Below are 24,676 nucleotides of genomic sequence, written 5' to 3'. Positions count from 1 at the left end.
GGACGGAGTCCGGCCCCGCTGACGGCCGCGTCCCGCAGGTGCCGCGTGCAGCAGTGGGACTCGGAGGAGCCCGTCCCGCGGCGCGAGCTGCTGGCGGGGGTTGCGGGCAAGCAGGGGCTGCTGTGCCTCCTGTCCGACCGCATCGACGCCGAGGTGCTGGACGCCGCCGGTGGGTGCGCGGCCCCGGGCCGGGGCTGGGCGGCGGGAGTCGGTGCGGAGCTGTTTTGCAGCGGCGGTGTTTTGCAGGGCCGAGCCTGAAAGTCATCAGCACCATGTCCGTGGGGTTCGATCACCTCGCCCTGGACGAGATCAAGAAGCGGTAACCTCGGTGCCGTGCGGCCGCGTCGGGTGCGCGCGGCTTCGTCACTGCGCCCTTCCCTGTCCGGCCGGGAAGGGAGGGCGGGGGGCTGCGGTCGGTCCCCTGCAGCCCAGAGCTTGGAGCCCAGAGGGGGTTGTGCCCTTGTGCTGGAGCGAGGCCCCAGCTGGAAGGGCTCGGGAAGGATGTCCCGCCGTGGCTGCATACGCTCCTGTGGGGGGGGGGTCTCCCCAGAAGCGCAGAGGTTGCGTGCTAGGGTCGGCAGCGTTGACGTCGGGGAACTGAGCCCGGTGCTTTCCTTGCAGGGGGATCCGCGTGGGTTACACCCCTGACGTCCTGACCGATGCCACCGCTGAGCTCTCCGTGGCTCTGCTCCTCGCCACGTGCCGGCGGCTGCCCGAGGCTGTCGCAGAGGTGAAGACGTGAGTATGTGAGGCTGTGTGCTGGAACCCTCTGGGGCTGCAGAGGGTCGGGCGCTGTGGGAGAATGCACCTGAAGCCCAACAAATGACGTGGGGCTGAAGCTGGAGTTCCACCATGCTGGTACTGAAAGTCGTGCAGGGTAACAGAGCCCACAGCAGTCCTGTGTTCAAGGGCTGCTAAAGAGGCAGAAGCCTCCTCTGAGCACCTCTGTGCATGCACAGATGATCCACTTGGTCCTCTCTGGGCTCTTGGGGACGTGGCCAGAGTTGACTGCCCAGCAGCTGTCCCAGGGCTGCGTTCAGCAGCATCAGTTCAGTCAGCCCTGAGGCTGCTGCTGCATATATGCAGTTAGAACAGACTCTTGCAGACCACAGGCTTGAAGCAGGGTGCACATCACCCACCAGTGGCAGATGAGTTCGCCTTCTACACTGTTGTGGTTCGTGATTTTCTTGCCCAAGTCCTGGGTTTTGAGGCAGATCTTCCCCTGCTGCTTTATTAACGTCAGTTTCCTTCTCACTCCCTCCACTAGCGGTGGCTGGACAACCTGGAAGCCCTTGTGGATGTGTGGCTATGGACTGTCGGGAAGTACAGTGGGCATCATAGGTCTGGGAAGAATAGGTAAGTGTGTGTCCTGCACCAGGCGTGTGCCCCTGCTGATATCAGGCTGCTTTCAGAGTTTCAGCCAAGGTTTGTCCCCTTTGCTTACTTATTTGGAATCTATTAGAACAGCAAGGCTTGGTGGAGCCACTCTGAGCAGCTCTTGATCCATCAGGCATGACCCTTAAAACTTTTTACTCATTCACATGCATCCACCATACCCAAATGCTACAGCAAACTGGACATTGGCCTCTTGGTTTTCAGTTAAGCAAACAGAAAGCTTGACAAAGTACAGGACCGTCTGCTTGGCACCCATTCAGCTGTTGGCTTTGTCAGCAGATTGCTCTTTCTTTCCTCACGTTTTGGCTTGCTGCCTAAAGTGGCTTCGGGTTTGATATCCCAAGGCCGAGATTCGCTCCCTTGAGGAGCTGCAGAAGGCATCCCCCCACACACAACACATACCACACAAAGCAGCCTCACAGGAGCAGTTCTGATTAGGCACACTGCAGAGGCCCTTGGGCAAGATTTGTGTTCCACGAGCTGCTTGGCTTGCAGCTAAACCGTCTGCATGCTGAAAGGTGCACACAGCATCTCCTTTCTCGTTTCTAGGGCAGGCAGTTGCCCGCCGTCTGAAGCCATTTGGGGTCAAGAACTTTTTGTACACTGGAAGTCAGCCGAAACCAGAGAATGCTGCAGAGTTTCAAGCTGAGTTTGGTAAGAAAAATGAATGAAACAAACAGTCCTCAACCGCAGGGCAGGAAGCAGTGTGTCTGATATAGCTTGGAGGTGCCACCTGGAGCACATGAGTCACAAGGGGTGTCAGTGCTCAGCAGAGTGTTCAGTATATCTGGGTTGAACCACTGTGAAGGTACCAGAAGAGTCTGATGGTTGACCCTGTGCAGTGTGCCCCATCAGGGAGGGTGGGCTGGGACTGATCAGTTGTTGGTTGCTGATGGCAGATATTGGTTGCTGGAAACAAACGCAGTCTTTAACTTGTTGCTATAAAGTGGATGTGATGGACCAGCAGATCCTGAGAGTATCTCAGCTGGCACACAGGACCTCTCTGCAGGCCTGCTGGAGTCCCAAATCCTGCAACAAGTGCTAATTTTTCAGTCCAAAGCTTGCACATTTCCAGTTTGTACTCTTGTTGCATGGTCATTGCTAGACCTCGTTCTGCTCCTTGTGTTTTCCACTGCTCAGAGGAAGGTGTTGTCCTCTGGCCCAAGAGTGGAAGTTGCATGAGTCAGTGCCAGTACTGTGGAAAGAGATTTAATGTTGGTATAAACTGTCATGGCAGTACTTTGTTGTGTGAACGTGAAAAGCAGTCTTAGCCCTCCTTTGGGAGAGACATCTGAAGCGTTGTTAGATTTCACTTTGGATAAATTTTGATGTAAAAACAAAGCACTCTAATTGTATCCGTAGCAGCATCTCTGTGCAGTTCATTTCATGCCTGCCTGACCTTGTGTCTCTTCATTTGTAGAAAAAGGTTGGCACAGCCTTTGCAGGGCAGCAGTCTCTCTGATGTTCCTTATGTATTTAGAAGGGCTGCAGAGGCATCCTGGTGATGCCTGTGAGCGGAGCTGTGATCTGTGTTTCTCCTCCCAGTCCCACTCACAAAGCTGGCCCAGGAGTCGGACTTCGTCGTCGTGACATGTGCTTTGACTCCCGACACCCAGGGAATGTGCAACAAGAATTTCTTCAGCAGGATGAAGAAGAGCTCTGTGTTCATCAACACCAGCAGGTGACAGCAGCCCCGTCTTGTGGCAGCCTGCTTGTGGCTGCGGTGGCTGGTGAGGTGCACTTTGTGAGTCCAGGCAGCCTGTGCAGTCAGTGTCCTGCAGCCAGAAGGGCCATTTGCCCAGCCTGCAGCCCACCCCCTCCTTTGTGAGGGCTCCTGGGATCCAGACAGTCAGGACGAGTTGACCGGGGGGTACAGGCATTGTGCCTGCCCAGGGCCCTGTGTCCAGCCCCAGTGGGATGGATGTGCATATGGCCGCAGGGACTTGCTTGACCATGTGGGAGCTGTGCGAGCCCATCTCCCTCTTTTTTTCCAGAGGGGCTGTGGTGAACCAGGAAGATTTGTACGATGCATTGGTCAGTGGGCAAATTGCAGCTGCAGGCCTGGACGTCACAACGCCGGAGCCACTGCCCACTGATCACCCTCTGCTCAAACTCAGGAACTGTGGTAAGTGATGTGTTTGGCCACCCCAGTCCCTGCCCTGCCTCCTCCTCCTTGGAGAGCCACCTCTGCTGTCAAGGCAGAGGATCTGCTGGCTGATTTCCTTGGAGGCTTGAAGATGGTGAACAAGAACTTCAGTGTTTGTGGCAAAAAGGAAAATCATGTATTGAAGCAGCTTCTAGGTAACAGTTGTGCAGCGTGGAGAGCTATTAAAGACCTTATCAATGCAATCTAAAATATGCGACGGAGATATTTCAGTAGTCCAGAAAGCAATTGAGATTGGCGTGTCTTTTAACCTTTTTCAAATGGATCTGCATTCCATAGGCTGGGCTGAAATTCATAAAGGAATTTAATATGAGCAGCTGCTGCTCTCAGTTACAGGCAACACAGACCTAGAGGCAGAAAACAGGCAGAAATGGAATGGAGGGGAAAGAATGGTTTCTATGCACAGAGTAACTCTGGTTTGTTGCTTTGTTGCTGTTAGCATGGTAGGGTGCTTGTTTCTACCTAGTTGTCCATGCTTCAACCAGGCAACCTGCTCTGCTCTCAGCCAATGGACAACATCCTGTTGTTCACCCACATGCTTGGTTTGGTCATGCTGCAACCTAAACCTGAAACCCTGTGTGTGTGCCTTCATCTGAAGGACCAGTATTCTATGTGAGGGTTCTGAAGGCAGCAAGGTGCCTCTGTCAAGGAAGGACATTTTTGGATGAGAAAAGATCTCTTCAGTAAACAAATCATTGGGAGGTCAGGATGAAAATGTGGACGTGCCCATGTCCGGATGTCCCTTTCTGAAATAGTAGAATCACACAATCATTAAGGTTGGAAAAGACCACTAAGATTACCGTGTCCAGCCATCAACCCATCCCCACCAAACCACATCACTCAGTCCCACATCTCCATTTTGAACCTTTGCAGGGAAGGTGACTCTACCACCTCCTTCAGCAACATGTTCTATTAATTTCTGAGAAGTTTGTCCTAATATCCAACCTGAACCTTCCTTGGCACAACTTGAAGCCACCACCCTTCATCTTGTCTCTGTTATCTGGGGGCTGAGGCCAATTCCTAGCTCCCACACTCAGCAGTGTGTCAGATATTTGTGTTTCTACACTCCCCTAAGGTGCTGTCTGTTATAAAATGGACGGAGACTGCAGTGCAGGCTTTTCTCTAACTTGGGCAAGAACCCAGTCATTGCTGCTGTTCTAATTGCGCCATTAAAGCAGCTTTGGCATGTTTCTTACCATTACCTAAAAGGAGTGGGTTGTGTTTTGCTGGTGACAGAGCAGTGGCAGAGGTTGCCCAGAGGGGTTGTGGAGATCTCCATCCTCAGTGATCACCAAAAGCTGCCTGGATGTGGGCCTGGACAGCCCGCCCTGGGAGTCTGTGCTGCAGCAGGGGTTGGGACAGATGCCCAGAGGTCCCTGCTGCTCTCACCCATCCTGTGTTTCTGTCACACAGCTTTTTTCTGTCTCTGAGCTTTGTCACACAGGTGGATAAAAATCTCTGCGCTGACTGTGCCATAGCTCTGCAGTCTGTAGGGGCTGTTTGCCATCACACGTACCTTTCCTGCACACTCAGGAGCCTGCAGGTCCCGATATTCTGAACAGTTCTCAGGCTTTTGCCCCAGTATGCATTGGTTTGTACCTGTAGGAAGGTGGAGGTGTGCAGTAGTGAGGCCGCAGTGTCAGAATTTCTGCATGTTTCTCTGTCATCTGCCACAAACTGTGTGCAGGACGCTGGGTACCACATCTGAATACAGAAAGGAGGAGCGCTGCTGCCTGCTGGCCTTCACCCATAGATGAGTTAGTTTTGTTTGTCAGATGTACGTGGCAGCAGCGTGCTCATTGCCAGCTCCGTCAAGGCAGCTGATGGAGGGCCCTCTGCTTGCACACCCCTGGGGAAGACCCCTGGGGCAGTGGGAAGCAGCGTGAGGGCAGTGAGCGTGGGGCCACGCCGTGACCCTTCCTTTGCCCACAGTGATCCTGCCACACATCGGGAGTGCCACCTATGCTACACGGAGCACCATGGCAGTACTGGCTGCTGACAACCTGCTGGCCGGCCTGCGAGGCGAGCCCATGCCCCAGGAGCTGCTGCTGTGAGGGCTGGGCCTGCATCGCCACCAAGTCACCATGAGGGATGCAGCGTCACGTGCCAGCCTGGGGGAGCAGGCAGGTGGGTCCTGTGCCCCTGCTCTGCAACTGAAGAGTCAACAGCATCCACAGCAAGAGAACTGCACGGTAGCTATTAAAGAGAAGCAGTGACAGTGGTGTGTGCCTTTCACTTGGGAAGGACAGGCCTCCAGGCATTGGCGTCACGAGTGCTTGTAAGTGGGGAAGGTGAATGCTGGTGCTTTTAGTGAGCGTGAGATGGCCCCTCAGCTCTGTACCGGAGCTCTCAGCTTTCATCCAGAATCACAGCACTGTGGAATTCTTGATGTTGGAAAAGACCCTAAGATCCCCAAGTCAAGCCCAGCCCACTCTCACTGTGCCACTGACCACATCCCTCAGTGCCACATCTGCACATCTACATGTGTTTCTTGAACACATCCACCAGCTCCCTGGGCAGCCATTGTCAGTCCTCCATCACTTTGTCTGAGAAGTTTTTCCTAAGAACATCCCACCTGATCCTTCCCTGGCACAGCTTGAGGCCATCACCTCATCCCATCACTGTTACTGGGAGCAGAGGCCGACCCCCACCTTGCCACAATCTCCTTGCAGGTGGTTGTAGGGAGCAGTGTTTCTCCAGAGCCTCCTCCAGGAGCGGGAAGTTCTCCTGCCCTCTGTAATTCCTGTCTCAGTTTTTGCTCACGTCTGTGATGGCATGTGTTAGTGCAAAAGAAGAAGTGGGCAGGTGCCAAGTCTCAGGAGGAGCACTGAGGAGCACATTTCAGGGATCTGGAGCTTCACTCTGCTGTAGTCTATCTCACCCATACATGAGGACTGGGGTGCTGCTCTCCTGCTCTCAGCAGCACCCTGCTCAAGCTGTGAATTTATGCTTGGGGAAGTGTACCAAAATGACACTGTTTCCTTCAGAGGAACAAATGGTGTCTGAGACATTGTGTGGAATGCCTGGAAGGAGGCTTTCAACATGCATTTAAAAATAGTCCATTGGAAATCCTTCTCTGAAGGTTTGTGTGGTGGGTGTCCACAGGGGCATTCCTCCTTTGCCAGCTGCCACACAGCTGCAGTGCACAGGGCTGCGTGGCACACAGCATGTTTGCCAGTGTGGCCAACAGGTGCTAAGCTGCTCTAGAGAACCTTGAAGGAAGGGCATAAATGGCTCACAGGTGCTACTGGCACTCCAAAAAGGATGGCAGAGTTGTTCTGCATCCTTTCCATGAGCTCTGTATGTCAGTGAGCGCGCTTGCCTTGCAGCTTGGCTTCAGGGCAGCCAGATGCTGATAGAGCTGAGCTATGCAAGACTCAGCATTCAAGGATCCCCTGGTTTCAGGGAAATGGGATTAGACAAAACCTCACTTAAAATGCCCATATGACAAACTGAGTTTGTGGCCAAGTAGGAGAAGAGTGCTGCAGTTTAACCCCAGCGGTCAGCTGAGTGCCACCCAGCTGCACACCTACCGCCCCAGGAGGACTGGGGAGAGCATTGGGAAGGGAAAAAGCCATGAGCGGAAGCAGAGCAAGACAGCGTGAGACTGGGCCCCAGAAGACACTGTGGGTTCTGCAGCTGGATACTCAGCCAGAATTACAGCATCACAGAATTGTTGCTGTAGGAGTAGATCTCTAAGATCAAAAAGTGCATTCCTTGCACGCAGCCACCTGGTTACTGAGTGCAAAGTGCTGGGGGCCACCAGAGGTTGGTCCTGCCCCAGCCCCCAGTGAGTGCTCACAGCTGGCCGTCTCTGTGAGCACATCTTCATCTTCCCCATCTGTGACACATGTATGAGGATGAGAGCAGCTCTGCTTGAATGCTTTTCTTGTACCCATTCATCTGTGCCACTCATCTGCTTTCTTCCCTTCCATCAAAGTCCAGCAGTACACTGACCAGGATCTTCTAGGTAGCCCATACAGGGAGGTTTCGATGTTTAACACTTTGCTGAGAGTGTTTGGTGTTACACAGTACTTTGATGCTCTGAAATTGCTGTGCACACACAGCACAGTGACGATGATGACAGCGGGATCTCAGTGCCCATTGCCCGCCTCCAGGTGCTGTCTATCACCACCAGCCTCACCAGGCAGATGGGGCAGCTCGAGCTATGGCTGTCAGCTCTTGGCTCTCTGCTCAGAGCTTACACTGCAGGCAGCAGCACAGCGGGGTGTTCACCCCTTGCCAACACAGCAGCTGATCCCCGTCCTCATGCCACCCTCCAGCCAGCTCCGGGCCTCAACCGTGCACCCACAGATTGCCCAGAGACTGTCCTGCTCCCATTGCCCAGCCATCCCAGAGGCAGCCTGGGATGGGAATGAACCGCACTGTGCCTCAATTGCTTAATTCACTCTCTGTTACTGCTCAGTACTGGGACGTTTTTGGTGAGTGTGGATGAAAGCGCTTGAGTCTGTAGCTCCAAGCCAACCAGGAACTGTTTTCTACAGCCCCCACTCTGCACAGTAATCCCAAATCCCTGGAGAATGAGATGGGAGGGAACGCTGCAGGGTGCTGAGCTAAAAACAAAGCAATCCAAAATCAAATTGAGACGCCTGTGCTTGGGAGTTCTGCTGAGCTCTCCTAAGCACTGCGCTGCCGTTCTGTCCAGTGGAAGGTGTTCTCCATGCTGAATTCTGTGCTTCATTTTCTCCTGAAGCTCAATGAGCCATACTCTGATAGTAATAGAAGTTACTGGAAGATGTTTGTTAATTAGTTATCAATGCTGGCTAGTTGCAGAAAGACCCGTGCTTCATGCCCAGGGAGTATTCAATGCATTTGTCACATTACCAAGCAAAGCGAATGAGACACCAATGTAGCGTGAAGATGCAGGCGTTCCTTGTTATAGCTCCAGGTGCATGGGTGATTGCTCCACCTAATGAGCGTGCCCAGGAGCTAAAGCACACATTATATACATCCAGCACGTGTGAATTTTCATACAATTCCCACCAAGTGTCCCCCAATTCCTAGAATTGCTGTACAGATTAAATACTCTGTGTGCTGTGTTAAAATAGTGCTCTTGCAAGGGGCCTTTGGTGGTTGTGAGTTCCACTGGGAGGTGCAAAAGGTCGTGCATTAAGTGGGTCAGGCCCCGTATTTGATCAAGAAATTATGTACAAAAGATCAGTGCTTGACTAATTATCATGTTGACCTTGTTACAGTGCATATATTGTCAACCCCAGAGGTATGGAGGCCTTCGCCCAAACCTCTGCCTGACAGGGAATTGATTGTAGCTATTGGAAAACAGAAAGAAAACATTTCTGGGCACTTCGGTGGGTGGAAACTTCCTAGAAATCATCAGGATTTGCTTGAATGCTGAAAACCTTTGATGTGTCAGATGAAAAAGGGTCTGTGAGTTTGTTGGCCTGCATGAATGCTTCTGGTACCTGTGCAGTTACTGCCATGCTTCAGGATGCTGACAGAGTTATCCAAAGCTTAGCATGACCCCTCAGGAGATGAGGAACAGTTCAGTGCAAGAGAGCTGCTATCCAAACCCCAGCACCAATTCCCCACGTGTGCCAAGGAGTATCACAGAGCTGCAGAGGAGGCTGCCTGAGCAGGAGAAGCACTTTTCAGGTGTCTCCTCAAGAGCAGCACTTTCTGCAGCCGTGGATCATTTTGCTCTGGCAGCCATGCAAATTGTCACTCTGTCCTTTTAATAAAAGTATTTTGCTTTCTAAAAAACGCTTCCAAGCTGCCAGTTAGAAAATGCTAGCCCTGTCCTCCACCCCTGTCTGAATCCCTTGGATGAGTATGAGCACAACTGGCCAGAGCTGAACTTGAAAAAAAAGAAAGTCAGGTTTTGCCTGCATTTCACTGGAAAGTATCAGCACCTTCCAGCAAATCCTCCTACAGCTCTGCTGTGCTACCTTGGAAGAGCCCGCCCAACTTCCTCTGGGACCAATGCTTCATGAGGTGATGGTGTTCTCTGGCCCTCCTCAGCAGTACATTCCCTTTGCCCATCAAACCTACAGCTCAGCCCGGACAGCTTGCTGCCCAGAACGCTCTTTCCCCTCAGCTGCATTCTATCCAATCTCAACATGCCCATGGGCTGAAGTCTAAGCAACAGACTGGTGGTCAGATGAAGTGATCTCAAGGCACCCTGTGGAACTGATGGAGGTAAGGCACTCAGCTTCACGCCAGAACTGCAGAGGCTGCCAGCAGAGACAGGCCTGCTATCATGGTGAGCCTGGACTTTTTTTTTTTTTCTTTTTTTCTTTTCTTTTGGATGCATTATGAAGAAATAAATGAGAAAATTCAAAATAGACTGCTTTTATGTTTTATTTAGATCTGTTTAACTACACTGACGCCTACCCAAAACGTGAATTGTGCTACTGTATCACACAACAGTTCAGCCTCCTCAGCATCGATAGATTTCGTAAAGCAAGCTACCACGCCAGCCTTCAGTCTTGCAGGCTCAAATACCTCAGCTGCCTCCTGCTGTAAGTCGGGAAGGTCATGGATGGGCATTCAAATGCTGCTACCAAAAATAATCTCGCTGTTACCCAGCCACTTATTCTTGGTCCTTTGCCAAGAGGGGACTCTGTCAGGGATATGATCCAGCTGAACATAATGTGAAACATTTTTAATGGAAAAGAGGGGATACTTGCAGAATCCCAAACCTTTCAAGTGATCCCTTTGCCAACTTTCCATTTGAGGAAGGAGATCCAGGCAACACATCCCCCCATCTAGATGCTGTGACAGGAGCAAGGAGCCCTGGAAGCCCACTGGCTGGTAGTAGGGCATCTAAAACAAGTTGCAGAGAGCACCTCCAGAGCACAGAGGTAGCCAGAAGACAGCCCAGCACGCAGCAGCTTTGAGCAGTGCAGCCATGTGAGCCAGGGGGAGCAGCTCACACCGAACGGACGGGAGACCTCGATCCTGCAGGACCCCTGCTGGCTCAAGTACTGCCCCACTCCTCGTTGGTTAAATACGTGTCCTCTCAAACGGCAAATGCAGGCCCGCTGCGAGCAGAGCTATGCACTGTGCCCCATCTGACAAGAATGCCTGTCTGCCTGCATTCTGATTCTGCACTGCTACGTTTTGCAGTAAGAACCCAATCTGCTAACACACGAATGTTGTTTTGTCAATCCACTGGCAAATGCAACAGGATAACAAGTAAAGCAAGCAGAGCACAGCAGCACAGAAATGATGTTTGGAGGTTTCACAGTGCTAAGATGCTGACATCTTCAGGCAGAACCTCACTGCAGCGTTTGGATAGCTTTGAACAAAAGTCAGGGTCATATTTGGCCATTTTATCAGGCAGGGAGGTGAGAAGCTCCTCATTTTGCAGTTTGGGATAGCAAAGTGGAGCTGTTGTTCTGAGATACTGCTGCATACTGGAAGGCAGGGAGAGCAGCAAGCCAGCTGCACTCCTGCAGCGTGCTCCTCCAGAAGCACTGGGCGGGGATGAAGAAACAAAATTTGACGTTGCTGCTTTCAAGGATGCTCCAAATATAATCTTTTGTTTAAGAAAGGAGTCCTCCAACACAAGGTCTGATACTTCACAGCATGAAAGTTTATTATTAAAAAATAGACAAGATGTACAGTTTAATATGTTTACCTGCTCAACATTAGCTCCTAATTAACCTCCTTACTCACACAGCTTCTTTACTCCTACCTGCTGTAGGATTTCAGAAGCACTGTAGGAAACAGTGAAAAAAATAATAGAAAAATCCCCAACAAACTGATAGAAATGCAAGGAGGATAAATAATCAGCCAGAACGCTACTGATAAGGCGCAACAAGAAAACATTAAGGTACAAAATTCTACGTTTTATTGATGTTCCAGTGAGATTGCTTAGCATACCTCAGTGCTTTCGGTCCCTTTATACCAAAATGATTATCAAACTACACGTGGCACATCCTACTGCTTTTTGAAAACGTGGCACATTTCTGCACATCCTTAGAAATCACGAGCTAGGAATACAGCCACTAAGTAAGGGAGTTAAGCCAATCATTCCTGGTGTTTCCACGCCCCTCCTTACCTTGGCTGCTCAAGGTGCCAATGGCACATGGGCAGACATTTGGCAATCTTCTCAACATGGAGAGGTGTCCCCACACATTTCCCCCTTTCGCTTACTGCTGTTGCACCTATAAACCAAATACAGAATGCTTCCTGTGTTTCCTTTGGTCTGACAACGTCTGGTTTGGAAGCCTCGATGATGTTTGTAAGTCATCCTCTTAAATGACTGTCGGGACTCTGGATGAGGATTTTATTTTGTTTACTCTAATGGAAATCCAAAATGTTTGACATTATTCACTACGGAGCACAAACTCCTTAAAACTGCTGAGTACCATAACAGAGGATACATTCACTACCCACAGAATTTAAAAAGAAAAAAAAAAGAGAAAGCTTGCAAATACATTTATATTAATAGGAATCAGTTGCTCTGTGACTTCAATGTCAGGAAATGTTAAACATCTGTGTCTCCTGAGGAGAATGATGTGCTGAAGCCCTGATCCAGCTCCTTCATAATAGAACAACATTTATCAGCAGAAGTGCTCCAAAACGTCTCGCAGAAACCCAGGATGTGAAAGCTGGTAGTTCATGTGCACCTTTAACAAAGAAAAGAGGCTGCAAACGCTATTAGTTACAATGGCATCAAAGGGGAGAAAGTTTTATCACGACTTACGTAGTTCTGTTGAAGAATAAAGGTCACTGAATTTCTGCTTTACAAAGTGTACAGTGCTATTTTTTTTTAAATTAAATGTATGCTACGTTTTTTTTTTTATTTTTGTTGAAAAGAACATTTATGACACTACTTTAAAGGAAAGACCGTATCTGATAGCTACACTTTACACAGAGATGTAAGTAAACACGGGAAACGAGGCTCCGTCCCCTCTGCTCTGCTCTGAGGGACAATCTGCTGCTGAGAGGGGAAGTGAGTGTACAGGAGGGGGAATTAAAGCCCGAAGCTAAAGAGTGCCAAAAAAGAACAGTGTGCGTGGGCAGTAGCGTGGATGGGACTGACTATGGGCATGTCTGGAAGCAGCAAGAGACTATTTTACATACTAAAAAAACCAGTACCACTAACTCCCTCTCGTTGAAAACAACAAAGCAGACAAAGACAAGCTCTTTTCAGACTTTTGTGTATATGGAATTTTAAGATAGGAAATACAAATTGGTTAAAATACTGCTAAGGATAGCACAAACAAGAAACATACTTCACTTATCACTTAATACAAGTTTCTACAGAAAAAATATTGGTGAAACATCCAGATCTTGCAGTATTCCAAGTATATGTATATCCGGTAGCCCAAAATTTACTTTTTTCTTGGATTTAATTTAAGCACCTTCATTACACAGTGTTTTTTACTACAAAACAAGCAAACATACATTCAGAACCCTAAACTATTTTCATAATTAGCATACTTTAAAGCATTCTATGTCAGACAGATGCATCCAAAGTTGGTTTTCTTTTCAAGACACGCAGTCTGCATTAGCTGGAGCAAACAGCTCCCTGCATTATTGTTCACACCTAATGCAGCAACTTGATTTCTGCAGGTTATTTATTTAAATGCTTTCACTTTTACAAAATATTTTAGGAAAAAAAAATAATAGGAAATTTGCACTTCAGTTTCTCATTCTCGAAATATGTTACTTCATGAACGTGTGGAGGACAACTTCCCAGCCCAGGCATTAGGCAAACCAAGCAGAAGTAAAGCATTATTGGAGCTTGTGCTCCCTAATGCAGAGGAGCTCCTTCAAGAGGTTCAGACTGGAGGCAGCCTGCGCTGTACTGACCATGCCCTGGTTGAGTTTATGGTCTCGAGAACACGGACCTGGAGAAGAGCAGGTCTCTGAACTTCAGGAGAGCAAAATTCCAGCTAATTAAGAAATTATGGGATTAGATCCTCTGGGAAGCTGTCCTGGGGGGGGAGGGAAAAGGAACAAAACAGAGCTGTCAGCTCTCTAAGAATATGTTTCTGAGAGCGCGAGATCTCTCCATCCCCAAGTATAAGAAATCAAGCAGAGGAGGCAGGAAACTGCCATGGTTATGCAAGGATCCACTGTCAAACTGAGGGAAAAGAAGGGAATGCAAAGGCAGTGGAAGCAGGGACGTGTCACCTGGGAAGAATACAGGGATGCTGTCAGGATGTGCAGAGACAGGATCAGAAAAGCCAAAGCAGTGCTGGAACTGCACTTGGCAAGGGATGTGAAAATTAACAAGAGGGGTACACAGGTCAGAAGAGACAGGCCAAGGAGAGGGTATCTCCTCTGAATAATGAGAAGAGGGAACTGGTTACAACTGAGATGGAAAAGGCTGAGGTAATCAGTGAGTTCTTGGCCTGTTCACTGGCAGCCAGGCTTCCTGTGTCTCTCATATCTGTGCACCTTCACATCCCTGAGCTGCTGGGCAGCAGCTGAGGGGGAACAAAATTCGTCCTGCTGTAAGAGAAGGGCAAGTTCAAGACCACGTGATGACACTGAACACATACATGTCCTTGTGGCTGGATGACAAGTACATGGATGACAGGGTCTTGAAGGAGCTGTATGATGTGGTTGCCGAGACACTCTCCATCATATTTGAAAAGTCAAAGCTGTCAGGTGAAATCCCGGGTGATCGGTCACCCATTTTTTTAAGGATCAAAAGGAAGACTGGGGGGAATTAGAAGCTGGTGAGCCTTACAGCTGTGCCTGGGAAGATCACGCAACAGATCCTCCTGAAAGCTACGTTAAGGCACAGGCCAGAAAAGGAGGTGATCTGAAACAGCCAGCATGGCTTCAACAAGGGCAGACTGTGCCTGACCAATCTGGATGATGGAGTGACAGAATAAGTGAACAGAGAAAGATCAATGCCTGGACTTCTGGAATGCCTTTGACGTGGTCCTTAACCACATCCTTATCTCTAAATTAGATACTGAAGGGTGGACTACATAGTAGATAAGGAATTGGCTGAATGGTCACAGCCAGATGGTTGCAGTCCATTGCTCTATGTCCAGCTAGAGGCCGGTCATGAGTGTCGTTCCCCAGGGATCCGTCTTTGGATCGGTGCTCTTTAACATCTTTTTCAAAGACCTGGATACTGGGACTGAGGGCACCCTCAGCACATGTGCTGATGACACCAAGCTGAGCAGTGCAGTTGGCACAGTAGAAGGGATGCCATCTAAAAGGACCTGAACAAGCTTGAGAACGGGCCCACGTGAACCTAATGAGGTTCAACAAGGTCAAGTGCAAGATGCTGCACAATGATAGGGGCAATCTCAAGGACGCATACAGACTGAGAGAAGAACTCCTTGAGAGCAGCCCTGTGGAGAAGGATTTGGGCTCCTGGTGGGCAGAAAGCTGGGCATGAGCCAGCAGGGTGTGCTTGCAGCCCAGATGGACAGCTGTATCCTGGGCTGCAGCAACCGGAGGGTGGCAGCAGGGCAGGGAGGGGACTGTCCCCCTCTGCTCTGCCTTTGTGAGGCCCCAGCCAGAGTACTGTATTCAGGCCTGGGGCCCCCAGCACAAGACAAAGAGCAGGTGAAGTGGGACCAGAGAAGGCCACAAAGATACCGGAGGGCTGGAGAACCTCTCTGACAAAGACAGGCTGAGAGCTGGGCTTGTTCAGCCTAGAGAAGAAAAGGCTCCAGAGAGATATCACTGCAGCCTACCAATACCTAGAGAGCCCTGCAGGAAACCTTGGGAGGGACTTTTCTTCAGCGAGTGTAATGATAGGACATGGAGTAATGGCTTTACACTAAAAGAGAGTAGGTTTAGATTAAATATTAGGAAGAAAATTTTCACTATCAAGGGTAGTGAGGCACTGGAACAGGCTGCCCGCAGAAGTTCTGGATGCCCCGTTTGTGGAAGTTGGATGGGGCTCTAGGCAACCTGATCAAGTGGGTGGCAACCCTGCCCATGGCAAGGAGGTTGGAACTCGATGATCTTTAAGGTCCCTTCCAACTCATGCCATTCTATGATTCTGTGAGACAATTACACTCTCACTCCCTCCACCCCTTTGTTTTGCAAAGGAAATTTGATGTAGGGACCGTATCCCCATTGAGCCCCAAGCCTGCATGTACATAACAATAATGTTTTACATATCTACAGACTTCTGAGGACCTCAAAGTTATTTGCTAACAGTTGTCTAATCCTCACAACACCCCTGTGAGGTAGGTATGGTATTATCCCCAATTTATAGAATCAAGACCTTAGTGTGCAGCACAACCACACACAACTGTTCACAGACCTACGAAAGCAGCTTCTTAGCTTGAGCAAAATAGTGTTAATGCTCCTGCAGTGCTTCAGAGAGTTAAGAGTTTGTACTGGCACTCTCATTCAGGCTGGGAGGTGCAAGCAGTTAAAGCAAAGTGCTAGGTAGGTTGCTACTCTGCCACCTCAGGCAGGTTGTTTTGGAATGTTTATAAAGGTGGCTGGACTGGCTGAACCGTTTGCCACACTTCAGACAGGCATAAGGCTTTTCTCCTGTGTGCACACGGATGTGTTTCTTACAGTCCGTTAAGGTCAAAAAAGTCTTGCAGCAGATCTTACATGCATATTTGCGTGCACCTTCTACAACCAAGACATTGTGCTCAGATAAGGCTTTCTTGCATTTTGAAAGAACATCTGCAGATGCCCGTGTTAGCTGTGGAGGACCAGGTTGCGAAGGATGCCCATTTTCAAAAGAAGTGGTCCCATTGATGATCAGCTGGGAACTAGGCGAGTTATCCTGCAGCTGGGAGCTCCTGACGGAGGTTACAACAGGCATTTTGGGGGCTATGCGGCGGTAGCCAGGAAAGCTACTCGCTCCCCCTCTTATAGAGCCTATCATTGCCCTTGACAGAGAATGCAAGCCCAAGCCTGACCTTGGAAAGTCCATACCAAACTGTTCTGCAGCCCGGTACCCAGAAGTCTGCACACAGGGAAGACCCATCACATCCTGCATTGGTCTAACAAAATGGGATTCCGCAGGCTCACTGAAGGGATTCTCAACATGAGAGACTGTGGCAGATGAATGACCACCAGCAGGCCCTGACTCTGGACTCATCAGGAAAGAAGCATCACTGTCCATTCTACAGTCACTTGTTGTATTTGGAATGTTGTCCTCAGTAGTTTGACCAGCACCATAGCTGCCACCTCTGCCTTTATTCAGAAAATTTGAGATACTGAAAGTAGACTTGTGTTCCAGGTTATTTGACACGTCCATAATATGGATATCTCCTACCCTATCTGTAGTAGACTGCGGATCAGAAAAGCTACGATCGCTGCTCTCAGGACTCAGCTCTATCTTCTCTGCACTCACAACTCCTCCTTCCACTTCAACAGACTCGCTGCCTTCTGCTTGGGAAGTGACATCACTCACCTCATCCTGAGGCTCCGGGGAACTCGAGGGCTCAGATTTAACCACCACCCTCATGTGCTCTTTTCCATCAATGCTGACCTCTGGATTGTCACACGGGAAGCTGTTTTTCTCAGATGCGGCCTCCTGGTCAAAGCTGGTTTCCACTTGTGTCGCCTGTGATGACATCTGTGAAATACTTCCTCCGCTGTTGTCAGACTGGCTGGGCACTTGAGTATCTTCCTGAGCACTGAAAGACTGATCAAACATAATATTATTATCCTCCTGGTTATCAGTGACAGCATCAGCCTTAGAGTTGTCCTCCATCTTCAGTGAATCTGATGAAAAGAAATCCTCCTGTGAATGAACAACTGACTGCCCACTCTCTGCAGTCACGTCAGAAACAGCCTCATCTATGGCAGGCCTCATTCGCTGCCTGGCCCGATCTTCAGAAGACTGTTTACGCTTGTGGAGACGGCGAATAGGAAAAGCAGAGCGCTGCTCTATGTTGCTTCTCATCGTGGAACTCATAGCGCTTGGTTGCTCCTCTGAGCTCTGAGTGGAACTCAAGGCGGAGCTCACAATGCTCAGCCCAAGCTGCTGAAGCATGAAAGACCTTTGAATGCGTGCGTTTTGCTCTTGAACCCTGTCGTTGGGTGGAGACATCGGCAGCGTCCTGGTAGTAAGGTAGTGTTTGCATGCTTTAACAACAGAGTTCAAATGCAAGTGAGATGCAGCCAGCAAGATATCCATAACGTTGCTCTCTCCAAGCATAAGTGTGGAAGTGTACATCATGTCTATGAGGGCAGCAAAAGCTTCTGCTGTCACCACTTCGCTATCCAGCTGAATCATATTCATGATTTGATCTCCTTCTGCTACAGTGAAGAGAGCTCGGAAATGTGTACTACATGCTGCTAAAACAGAGCGATGGGCTTTGAAATGCCTGTTTCCCACCACAATGACGCAGTCACAAAGTTGGCCATGAAGTCTCTGGTAGTTGAGCTGCTGAAAGATTTGCTCAAAGTGCCCCGGAAAATCCATGATCCTATAAAACAGAAGAGAAGAGAGTATAATATTAAAAATGGCTGAGGTTCTATTTAAATCACAGTGGGACTGGGTTTAAAAATGAAAGATGATGGCTAAAAGTAGGGTGAACAGTAAACAATTCATCAACTGCCACACTGCTGCTGTATCAGAACTAGCAATCTCCCAAAGGAACACATGGGAGAGAAAAACAGACTGTCATGGAGCTAACAGCACAACAGCTACCCCAGTGCCAGACTTGTCGTGGGCAGCTCCACCGCAAACTGCACAACGCCATTCATCCTCCTGTTAACTTTCGTCCAAACTGTAAGAAATTCTTCAGGAAAATATTTAATCCTGGTTCAATTAAAAAAAACAAAACAACAACACAAAAAAAAAAAGCCCGCAATCATCAGGTCACGCAAAATCTGACAAAGCACCCCCCGCTTCCCAGCTGTCAGGCTGGAGAAAAGCATCAAGTTGATGTTCCCAAGCCAAAGATGCAGCTGTACTCACCTGCCTACCTCTTCTCTAAGGCACACAACACACACTTCACAGGAATGAGCCTGAGGAAGATTTCGCCATGTACTGCACTAGATTAGGAACCCTTCTCCCTGACAAAAGAAAAAAAAGGAATTTTATGTAAAGACAGAAAAGCAGGAACTCCTGCCAGCAGAAATCAGAGATGGTTGAGAAGCATTTGCCTCAGACCTTAATTGGTTCCTCGGTATTTTAAAAGCTGTAGGAAATTGCATTTTATGCCTTCCAACAATGCTGAGGTTCCAGCCTTACTGAGGCATCAAAAATCCCTTAATTCAGCAACACAAAGGCTACGACGTCTGAATGCCTGAAGTAAGCAGTGTAATGAGATTAAATAAGTACTCTGTCAATCTCCCTTATCCCTGTAGATTAAGATATGTAATAAAATAGGAGAGTTTGAAACAAAACTATTTTTTTTTTAAGATGCAATAATACAGCTAACAAGGATTTTATTTATCTCTCACTACAAAAATATGTTTGGAAGTAAAGCAAGGCATCTTCAAACACAAACAGTATCAGGACAGAAAGATTTTAGAATTGCACAGCTTTTATTTCTGCACATTTTCTCGAAGAGAAGTGTAACACATGGGAAAGTGAGAAAATCCTTTCTGCATTCTTTCTGAATGACAGAGGAACCAGGCAGCAGACCCTGAAACTCAGCAACATCAGGCAACAAGACAAAAGGATCATAGAGGGAATGCAAAAAGAGCTACAAGCCCCGGTAGGCAGAATATCAAATTCTGTAGAGGACACTGCTGCTCTAGCAACCAATGCTGCTAAACAGCTGTCTGCCTTCGCATGTCAGGATAAAGTAATGGCCTGCTTTGTTCCATCCACCACCATGCTACGAATTCCTCCTCTGTAGCCTGGAGGCTGGCTTCTCTGGAAAGTAAAAAACGGGCTACCAAACATCTCCTTATTTGTCTTCTTTGCTTGCTTCTGAGATGGGCCAAGTGTTGCACCAGAGAGAACACTCTGCCCATGGCTTCAGGAGTTAAAAACAAGATTAGGGAGAGTTTAGGAAGAGGAGGAGAAGCAGGCAGGGAGGCCCTGCAATTCCCCAGCACCAAAGAAATTATTTCTCCCTTTCCCTGTAGACTACCATCACTGCTGTATCTGCTTATGCTTGAGGGACCTGCATCTTGGTCAACTTCCTTTCAACTCACTTCCCCTCCCGTCAGGAGCACAAGCTTCAGGGAAGCATTTAACATTCAAGGACGACCTGCACAGTGTCCAGTGCTGTGGTCTGTAGACAAGAGACTCTAAAGAACATCAGGAGCCTACCAGGACAAGACATGGAAGCTCCTTCTCCTAAAGGCTGGAATCAACACTGCTTTTCAGCTACAACAGCCTTACAAAATGTGTCAGCACTGAACCATAACCACCACCTCCTGCAAAGGCAGCCAAGGCAGGACAGTGTGCTGCACCTACAACTGAAGAAGACGTTGTTCTTGTTGCATCTTCACCGCAAACACACAGAAGTGCAGGAACCAGCAACAACTGCTTCGTTTTCCAGGGTCATCAGGAGCAAAGCAGCACAGGCAGCCAAGCACTCCGCAGTCTGCGTTATTTCAGGTCATCTTACAGAGCTTCAGGCACTGCAATAGATATGAAACACTGAGAGCTCACGCGTTGCCTGTAACAAACCAGCCTGAGGAAACAGCATCCTTCTCCAGATTGTGCAATAATGCACTCAAACTGATGTGCAGTGCAGACTGGTTGGAAAAAGAAAAGTAACACATTTGAGCCGCAGATGATGGAAAAGATGGCATATCAGAATCAGAAAATGTTCCTGCGTAAAGCCACCAAGAAATGACTGAGCCCTCTGTATACTTGGAACAAGATAACCACCAGCTGTGCTTCAACTAGTGCTAGTCTGGCTTCATATTTTTTTATTACACCGTAAGAGCTAAAGTCCTCAAACCAAAATCCACAAACACAGACCCCACAGAGCATTTGAGGCCTTGCACAAGATTCATTTGAAAAGCAGAAAGCTAAATTTGACTCATATATATATTAAATACAATACGTATATAGTACGGTGTGAGATGTGGACTACTTCAGATTAGGAAATATATGCAAAGTATCTAAGTCAATACCAAAATATTTCTGGTTGGTCTATTTCTGGCATACACAGTCTCCTGAGGTCTCAGTAAGATCTCAAATTCCAGAAAAACCTGGCCATAAAGACTCCCCTGAAGCACTCACAGGCAGCACATCCTATTCATTCCACTCCAGAACAACGCCAAGCACCTACACGTCCCTGTGCAGATACCAACTCAAGCCATTCCATGATTCTACAAATCCAAGATTCTATGACAGAGTCAGGTATCCCATCAATGTACCAAAGTCTATTCAGATTTAGGACATGGATGCTTCCAACTACGAGAAATGGATTCAGCAGTCAGTTTCTGCAGCCTTCATGAAGCTCACAGACAGCTTCCAGTTCACTTTCTAGGGACCCAGGGAATGTTGGATGAATGTTAATGCTGAATCACACTTCTAGAATCATATCATAGAATCAAAGAATGGTTTGGGTTAGAAGGGACCTTTGAGATCATCCAGTTCAAACCCTTTGCTATAGGCACTAATACTCCCTTGGGCAGCCTGTACCAGTCAGTGGTCCATCACCCTCTTAGGAAATAATTTCTTTCAGATACCCAGTCTAAATCTACTCTCCTTAAACCAGTATTCCTTGTCCTACCAATTCCCTCCTGACAGTGTCCCTCTCTAGCTCCCCTGGGTGACAGCACCGAGCAAGTTTTTGATTTAACAGTGTGTGATGTCACCAGGCAACGGACGGCCCTCCACTGCATACACTGAGTCGTGGCAGAGTCTGGCCCAACTGAGCTTGTACTTGGCCTCTGGCTGAGTGTGTCTGTGAGGCATGCAGACCTAGTGAGACTTTCTTGGGTTGTGCTGTGTGCCTCTAGCAGATATTCTCAGTGCCCATCCCCACAGCATCGCCTGTGTCTCACCAGCCCTGCCTGGCTCAGGCAGCCAGGACTCACCTGGCAGAGTGTGCTCGAGGTAGTGGAGGTGTTTCCAACCTCCCTGCCATGGCTGCTTGTGTCCCACCAGACAAGGCTGTCCAGGGCCTCATCCAGCCTGGCTTTGGGCACTTCCAGTGACAGGGCACCCACAGCTTCTCTGGGCAGCCTGAGCCAGGGCCTCACCACCCTATGAGTAAAGAAAGTTCTCCTAATACATAACTTAGGTCTTCACTCGTTCAGCTTAAAGCCATTACTCCTTGCCCTAGCATTACACTCTCTGCAGAAGAGTCAAAGTCAGCTTCCCTGTAGGGCCTTCTAGGTACAGGAAGATAACAGCAAAGTCTCCCCTGAGCCTTCTCTTCTCCAGGCTGAACAAGCCCAGCTCCCTCAGCCTTTCACTGCAGGAGAAGTGCTCAATCTTCTGATCATCTTCGTGGCCCTCCTCTGGGCCTGCTCCAACAGCTCCGCATCCTTGCCGTGCTGGGGGCCTCAGGCTTGGACACAGCGCTCCAGATAGGGCCTCAGGAGGGCAGAGCAGAGGGGCACAGTGCCCTCCCTGCCCTGCTGCCACAGCCCAGGATACAGCTGGCTGTCTGGGCTGCAAGCACACACTGCTGGCTCATGCCCAACTTTCCGCCCACCAGAACGCCCAACTTATCTGCAAGGCTGCTCTCAATCAGTTAATTGCCTAGACTGTATTCATATCTGTGATTACCGTGATCCAGGGGCACCGCTTTGATATATGTACTTGAAATAAACAACTAAAAACTAGAGCAAGAGCCTGGGGTTTTTTGGTTTGATTGTTTGTTTTCCATCATATAAACAAAGGATATTTGCATCTCTGAGCCCATTCACCAAAAAATTATGTATTTAGGAGCTTTTGCTATTCTAAAGTGCCAAACCTGCAGGAATTCCTAGAAGAAAGCCAATACTTGAAAGTGTGCCAAGACAGTATTTAATAACTGTTGACCAATTAGCTTAAATTACATTTTACAAAACATTACCGTAGAATTGTACTGTGTTTAACCACTGTGTTACAATTAAAGCATCTCTTTTGCGAAGTCTGAAACACAAATCATAATCTACACAGGAATAACTGGTAACAGCACTTAGCCCTCCACGGGCAGTTTTGCTTTTTGAATAAAAATAAGAAAATCAGGCTGACTAGATAGTAGTAAATTAGAGACAGAAAGAAATGGAAACCCTGAATTTCTTCAACATTTTGAGCAATTTTGATCACTTTGAAGCATGACTCACTCTCTGACCTAATGGCATTTTCAAACTGTGGAAAAAAGTGGATCTTTAGTTAGCAGTAGCTTAAATGAATTCCAGCCTTGTTCCATACAACTAAAGTAGACATCAGTGCTACACTGCCTTCACATCAGCACCAATATGCCAAATGCCTGCTGTGAAAAGCATTCTTTGTGTGTGAAAATGACATAGAAAAACATCAGCAATTAAAAACCTTGATGACTGACAATTTAACTCAGAGCAGCTCATTTGAAGTTTTTGTTTTGCCAGGTGTTATACATCGTTCATCTCACAGCATTTGTCTCCATACAATCAGGGAGGACGAATTACCACTTGCCTAAGAATCAGAAAACTACACTGCAAAAGCTGTTGCTGATTGCACCCACCTTCCAGAGAAGGAATTACTTTATAATGCCATATTCTCTCATCGTTTTAAAAGTAACTATGCAACTACATCCACATAACTGATTCAACCCGTGACTGCTGGATTTTATGTGAGGAAGGCTGAATTATCTGCTTATGGTTTTCCAAAACTCATTTAAAAAACTCTAACCATGTCATTCCACTTACAGAAGGAAGTCAGTCTACACGAATGACTTACAAGGCTCCGTGTATGACCACTGTTCCAAAAGTAATGCCTTCTATTTTATTGTGTTGGCCCAGAACGCCATAGGTGGATGTTGGTGGGATGGCAGCAGAGATTGAACCTTCACATCAACATTTTGTTACAGCCATGTGACAGATGGCAGCAGAGGGGCAGTGAAATGGAAGCGCATATGAAGCAGAAATGTACCACTGAATTCCTCCATACAGCACCCAAAAAACAGCACCCAATGACATTCATCAACACTTGCTAACTTTGATGGAGATCAAAAAGTGGATGTGAGCACAGTGAGGTGATGGGCGGTGCGTTTCAGCAGTAGTGACGTCTGTCACCTCCACTGGTGCAGATTTACATGAGGGTGGCATGTGGGTCCCTGCTCAGCACTGGTGAGAATGACTTGCTAATGGTGATGACCGCGTTGAAAAATGGTGTTTGGTAACGGAGCATTTGCTCCACCAAACCAAAGTGATCTATCTGTTGTAGCTTCCACGGAAATAAACAGGAGGCATTACTTTCAGAGCAACCTACGTAGTACACGTGACAATGTAAAATGGAAATATTTTATTAAATAACAATCGCCATGATTTTCATGTGTGGATGCTGAATTAAACTCCTTCTGAACAAATCTGAAAGGGCAGAGGAAGAAATTAAGCACATCCAGTCAGCTCCAAGACAGATCTGCGTGCTGTGCTTAACACAGACATCAGTGCCAACTGATCTTTTTCCTGTAACAGACAGGCTTACAGCACAGTGCTGCAGCAGCAGAATGGCTCCCAGCTTATCCACCGCACGGGTCTGTCAGCATGAGACAACCCACCAGCTGTGAGGTGGCTGTAACAGACGCCCTACGCCGTCAGCCAGAAACGCCAGGTAGGGAGGGAGGGAGCAGCCGTGTGCTATCCGTGCAGTCAGCACCTCCCACCCAAGTGCCGTCCTCCACAGCACGGCTACGACAAACAACGCAGTAACTACACAAACGTGAGACAGGAAGGCCTGCTCTCTCCCATGCCACCTCAAGATACGTTTCCCCGCGGTCCAGGCCATAACACGAACTCCGGGCGGGGAACGTACACGCCGAGGCTGCACGCCAGGAGACTCTTACGTTCCCCCCACATGTTAAAACATCCCGGCGCTGCGTCCCTCCCCCAGAGGACCGCTCCTGCTCACCGCCGCCGTTACAGACCCGAACAGCCCAGCTCCAGGCTCCACCTCCAGCGCCGGTAACGCGATGCTTGCGGCGGGGCCGGGCCGGACACCGGCAGCCCACAGAAGGCCCCAGCGACGGGAGTTCCCGCGGACGGCAGCCCCGGCCCTGCTTCCAGCTCACCGTCAGCGCGGGCCCTGCGCGCACCAACCCCGCCGCGCTCCGACTCTCCGTCCGGGGG

General features: G+C 48.7%; 2 protein-coding genes across 9 annotated transcripts; one reads left to right on the top strand and one right to left on the bottom strand.

The window, feature by feature from the left end:
• Positions 1-6: 6 nt before the first annotated feature.
• Positions 7-5,780, top strand: GRHPR (glyoxylate and hydroxypyruvate reductase; the record flags this gene model as incomplete). The annotated part of the gene is made up of 8 exons (XM_010726268.3): positions 7-169; positions 247-319; positions 622-738; positions 1,268-1,356; positions 1,945-2,049; positions 2,941-3,076; positions 3,390-3,520; positions 5,492-5,780. Coding segments are annotated over 8 exons (936 nt in total), but the record flags the coding sequence as incomplete, so codon positions are not given.
• A 9,200-nt stretch (positions 5,781-14,980) lies between these two features.
• Positions 14,981-24,670, bottom strand: ZBTB5 (zinc finger and BTB domain containing 5). 8 transcript variants are annotated; one of them, XM_010726264.3, is made up of 3 exons: positions 19,871-24,670; positions 18,420-18,517; positions 14,981-17,925 (listed from the first exon to the last, which is right to left on the bottom strand). In XM_010726264.3, the coding sequence occupies exon 3, from the start codon at positions 17,919-17,921 to the stop codon at positions 15,903-15,905; it is 2,019 nt and encodes a 672-aa protein (XP_010724566.1). In that variant the 5' UTR covers positions 17,922-17,925; positions 18,420-18,517; positions 19,871-24,670; the 3' UTR covers positions 14,981-15,902. The 8 variants fall into 8 exon arrangements, with proteins under 8 accessions (XP_010724566.1, XP_010724564.1, XP_031413268.1 ...); XM_010726262.3 differs by having other exon boundaries at positions 19,875-24,670; XM_031557408.1 differs by having other exon boundaries at positions 18,420-24,238; positions 24,459-24,670.
• Between the last annotated feature and the right edge of the window lie 6 nt (positions 24,671-24,676).

The sequence above is a fragment of the Meleagris gallopavo genome, chromosome Z, assembly GCF_000146605.3.
Source record: "Meleagris gallopavo isolate NT-WF06-2002-E0010 breed Aviagen turkey brand Nicholas breeding stock chromosome Z, Turkey_5.1, whole genome shotgun sequence".
Taxonomy (NCBI): Eukaryota; Metazoa; Chordata; class Aves; order Galliformes; family Phasianidae; genus Meleagris; species Meleagris gallopavo.
The sequence above is the reverse complement of the archived record's forward strand: the minus strand, read 5'-3'. Positions and strand labels throughout refer to the sequence as shown.